The sequence below is a fragment of the Lagopus leucura genome, unplaced genomic scaffold (genome assembly GCF_019238085.1).
Source record: "Lagopus leucura isolate 7727_CA_CO unplaced genomic scaffold, USGS_WTPT01 35027-0_obj-0_obj, whole genome shotgun sequence".
NCBI classification, from domain to species: Eukaryota; Metazoa; Chordata; class Aves; order Galliformes; family Phasianidae; genus Lagopus; species Lagopus leucura.
In genome coordinates, this window is record NW_024967858.1 from 3,275 (window position 1) to 7,855 (window position 4,581).

Sequence of the window (4,581 nt, forward strand, 5' to 3'; positions counted from 1 at the left end):
AGGGTCAGGGTCAGGGTCAGGGTCAGCTCTCCTCTGCAGCGTTTTGCTCACTGCTGTCTCTCCGTTCCCCGTTTGTTGCCAGGAAATCCTGCAGTCGACCCAGGAGGCCATGGAGAAAATGGTGGAGAACGGCGCCTGGCTGCCCAACTGGGCTCTGCAAAACCTGGGTACGTCGACAGGCAGCTTCTGTGCCCTCAGCTCTGCGCCTGGCGCTCCCCAAAGCTGCCGAGCTCTGCTTTCTGCCCGCTGTCTCACAGAGCTTTGGCACGGCTGAGCTCTGCAGGGACCTTACAGCCCATCCAGCCCAGCTCCCTGCCGTTGGCAGGGCTGCCACCCTTTCCATCGGGTGCTCAGGGCCCCGTCCAACCCGGTCTCAGCAACGGGGCACCCACGGCTTCTGGGGGCGGCAAGAATTTCCTCCAGCCATCCCATTCAATCTCCCCGCTCTGCGAATTCACAAAGCCTCCACCTGTGCTCCTGGGGCTGAGCGGCTCCTCTCCCCACTGCTCCATCAGTGCCTCAGGCTGGGACTCCACACTTCCCACACACACAGGAGGGATTTTGCACCCCAGGAGCTTCGTGGAACGAGCATTGGCTCCTTCAGCTCCCCTCTGGGCCGCCCCACTGCACGTCTCTCCATCTTCCTTCCAGGTGCCACCATCGATGCTGAGCGGACGTCCCAGAGTTACGGCGGGGCAGGCAGGCAGCACGGCTGGCTTTCCTCACTCTTCTCCAGCGCCAAGCCTCCTGAGACGCTGCTGCAGGTACGGCAGGACAAACGGCGCCTGTGTGTTGGCTGCAGCTTTCTGGCTGCACAAGCGAGCGCGCAGCGATTTCCTTTGGCCCAGCTGCACTGCTCAGCCCACACTGCCCCACGTTGCTGACAGCGTGGGTGATGGATGGCTGACAGAGAGCTGACGGGTGCTGGGAGGGCTGCCTGCCACCTCTGGGCAAGCAGAGAAAGGCGGCTGAGCCCAGAGCTGCCGTCCCCAGCTGTGCCCGTTCCCCTCCTGTCCTCCTGCCCCTGCTCCTCGCCCACCGCCCGGCTCTGGGGCTCTTGGCCTCGCTGCTGACAGACGCGTCGCTCTCATTGCAGGCCGATATTTCTCCTGGCAACTGCTGGGCTTTCCGAGGATCCGAGGGCAACGTGGTCATCCGGCTGCCGCAGAAAATCCGGCCCTCGGCTGTCACCGTGTGGCACATCTCCACGGCGGTCTCTCCCTCCGGGGAAGTCAGCAGCGCCCCCAGAGAGTTTATTGTCTCGGTAAGTCTGTGCTGCTGCTTCCAAGGGAGGAAAACCCCGAGGAAAAGCTTTGGCACTGAGCCCCACGAGGCCCCATAGCGGCGGGAGCCCCAGTCATGAACAGCGGCTGCTATGCAGTGACAGCCCTCTCATTAGCGGGCGCGAATATCGCGACGGAAGCGATGTGACGAGGTGTGGATCGGGGAAAGGGTTCAGAGATGGGAGAGCTCTAACCGCCATCGTGAGAACGATTGGGAGCGAGCATCAAAACCAAGGGGGGTTAAAAGGGCAAACAGCCCAGTGGTGAGGGGGAACGCAGGGCAGCGCAGCTTCGGGAGAGCCCTGCGCCCGGCCTCAGCTGCAGAAAGCCGCCGGGAATTTGGCCTCTGCGACTCCACCAACAGGAGAAAAGGCCACAGCAAACGCATGGCGAGCAATCCCAGAGGAGATTGCAGAGCGCGGCATCCCGGCCCAGGGCACGGAGACCCTCGGGGTGCTCACACGTCTCCGGAGCCTCTGCTGCTCTGCCAGAGCTGATGGGGGAGAAGGGCTCCCACCTTCAGCCTCGGCGCGTTCCTTTTTGCACGGCCTGCCCTAAAGCGTGACCGAAATCGTCTCTTGTCTTTCAGGGAATGGACGAGGACGAACCACCAACCGCCCTGGGGTCTTTCGTTTACGACATCAAAGGAGAGATCGCCCAGACCTTCCACGTGCAGGTATGGCCAGTCCTGGCAAGAAAGGCTTGGCCTGCTCAGCCGGGCCCTGCTCTGCTCTCCCTCCCGCGGGGAACACAGACGAGGCGGCCGTCCCACCTTTGGCAGCCATGGTTCTTCCTGCTCGAGCACAGCAGCCCCCAGGCTCCCCCAGCATCACCTCTGCCCTCCCGCTCCTCTCCACCATCAGTCAGGAGGTGGCTGGCGGCTTTGGGGGCGGCCATGGCAGCCAGAGAGCCGCCGCAGCAGCAGGAAGGCGCTGCGGGAGGCAAACCGTCCCCCTGCGGGTGCGGAGGGACGACGGCCGGCGGGAGGGAGGAGGGCGGCTGCCTTCCTCCATCAGCAGCGCCGTCCCGTCCCACGGCAGCGGAGCAGAGCCGGGCTTCGGCCAAGGGAGCCGCGCGTGACGAAGCCTCTCCTCTTTGTGTCGGCAGGTGGAGCCCCACAAAGCCTTCCGCCGCATCATGTTTCATGTGCAGAGCAACTGGGGCAACGTGGAATACACCTGCATCTACAGAGTGGAAATTCACGGCCACTTGTGAAACATCTGTGAGAAGGCGGCCATGGAAACATCGACCACCAGGGCGGCCCCCGGTTGCCAGGCCTGCCAACACCACCCCCCGTCCCCCCCCACCATCCGTCAGGGGACGGGAGGAACCCGCCTGGCTTGGAAGCTTGTCCTCATCGGCCTGCGCCCCAACACCGGAACCCTGGTGGATGAGCGACAGCATCGACATCAACATGGACATCAGCACCACCCCCCGACCCCACCGCCATCCTTCGGGGGTCGGGAGCGGTCCCTCAGGGCGTCAGCCTGGGGGCAGCCACCGCCTGGGGGAAGCTGGAGAGCCTGGCAGCCCCCAGCCCCACCTCTGCCTTCGCTCTGCCCTCCAGCATCCATCGGAGGGTGGAAGAGAGCCCAGCAGAGCGCAGCCTTGGGGGCAACCGAGACGGACCACCGCTGCCTGGGGGAAGCCGGCTGAGCCAGCAGCCCCCCGAGCATCAGCACCACCCTCCCACTCCCCTCCACCATCCTTCGGGAGATGGGAGCAACACCCCCAGGCTGTCAGTTTGGGGGCATCATCCAGCAGCCAGTTTGGGGGCACCATCCATCATACAGCCTGGAGGAAGCACACCAAGACCCCCAGACCCCCCCAAGCACCACCTCTGCCCTCCCTCTCCTCTCCATCATCCTTCAGGAGTTGGGAGCATCACCCCCAGGTTATCAGTTTGGGGGCACCATCCAGCAGCCAGTCTGGGGGCATCATCCATCGCACAGCCTGGAGGAAGCATACCAAGCCCCGCAGCCCCCAGCCCCCCCCAAAGCACCACCTCAGCCCTCCCGCTCCTCTCCACCATCAGTCAGGAGGTGGGAGCGCCCCCGGCGTGCGGATTTGGGGGCATCGCCTGACAGCCAGAGAACCACCGCTGCCATCCATGGGGCTTTCCGTGCTGCGCTGTGCCAATAAATACAAATTACCATCACAATGATCCGCGCTGTCGCGTCGTTTCCCGACCCGCTCCCAGACCCAGGTCCCTTTCCGTCACGCAGCTTCGCAGCCGCTCCGCTCCTGCGCTCCAGCAGCGGGAATTGAGGCAGATTGCAGAGGAAATCCCTGCCCCAGAGGCTGCGGTGCCCAACGTCCCGTGTGGGGCAGGGGACAAAGGGGGGGCAGCTCCTTCCGCGCTGCTGCGTGAGCTTCATTGGACAGCAGGCGCCGTCCTGCTCTGAGCAGCTCTGAGCCCACCTATAATACATCTTATTTTTATTATGTAGATATAAATGTAATATGAGATAGTTCTCTATCCACAGAGGAGCAGCTTTTGTGGAGAGATAAGCAAACAGAGAGATAAGCAAACGTAGAGATAAGCAGAGAGATAAGCAAACATAGCGATAAGCAAACATAGTGATAAACATAGCGATAAGCAAACATAGAGATAAGCTCTGCCTGCTGCAGTTGCTTCTCAGCTCCGCAGTGCCAGAGGTGAGCAGTGCTGCCACCAAACGGACTTCGATGCGCGTCTCCTTTTTCTCCCCACCCAAAAACGCTCCTCTGCAATGGATCCTAGCAATCCTCCAGGAGCCTGGCATTGCATAGCAGCCCATCCCTGTCCTCCAGCGCCGGCCGTATTAAGGAGCGTCACAGCTTGGGATGCAAGGCGTGAAGAGGCTGGGGGGGCTCACGGTGAGATGAAGGGCGAAGCCCAAATGAACGTCAGCATCACCATAGAGGAGCCGCGTCCTCTGCCTGCTGCCCTGCCTGCGCCTCTCACAGCGCCCGCTGCAGCTCTGCCCGGCGCGCGGCTCGTCCTCAGCCCCGATGGGCTCAAAGAACTGCAGGGTTGGAAGGGACCCCAAGGGATCATCGAGACCAGAAGGAAGCGCAGTTTGTGATTTGCAGCCCTGGAGAACAGCGGAGCAGAGCAGCGCCCTGAGCGCCGTCGCTGATTTATGCGTTTCTTCCCTTGTCGTGGCCCCGTTTAACTCAGCTGCACGTCCTGGCCCTGCCACGATGGGCTGCCCTCCCTTGCTGGTAATCAGCTTCAAAGCCGGTCTTTGAGGTTGATTCACCAACAAGGGAGAGCAGAGGGATCCCAAAAGGGAACCCGAATGGGGACCCCAAC

The 4,581-nt window shown here is 62.5% G+C and overlaps 1 protein-coding gene across 1 annotated transcript in view; it reads left to right on the forward strand.

Moving 5' to 3' along the window:
• Window positions 1-3,447, forward strand: part of LOC122193349 (sperm-associated antigen 4 protein-like) — a 4,433-nt gene extending 986 nt beyond the window's left edge. Inside the window, 5 exon segments of the mRNA XM_042894111.1 lie at window positions 83-167; window positions 652-764; window positions 1,097-1,264; window positions 1,873-1,959; window positions 2,391-3,447. Coding sequence (XP_042750045.1) covers window positions 83-167; window positions 652-764; window positions 1,097-1,264; window positions 1,873-1,959; window positions 2,391-2,498 — 561 coding nt within the window. The 3' untranslated portion in view covers window positions 2,499-3,447.
• The last annotated feature ends 1,134 nt before the right edge of the window (window positions 3,448-4,581 follow it).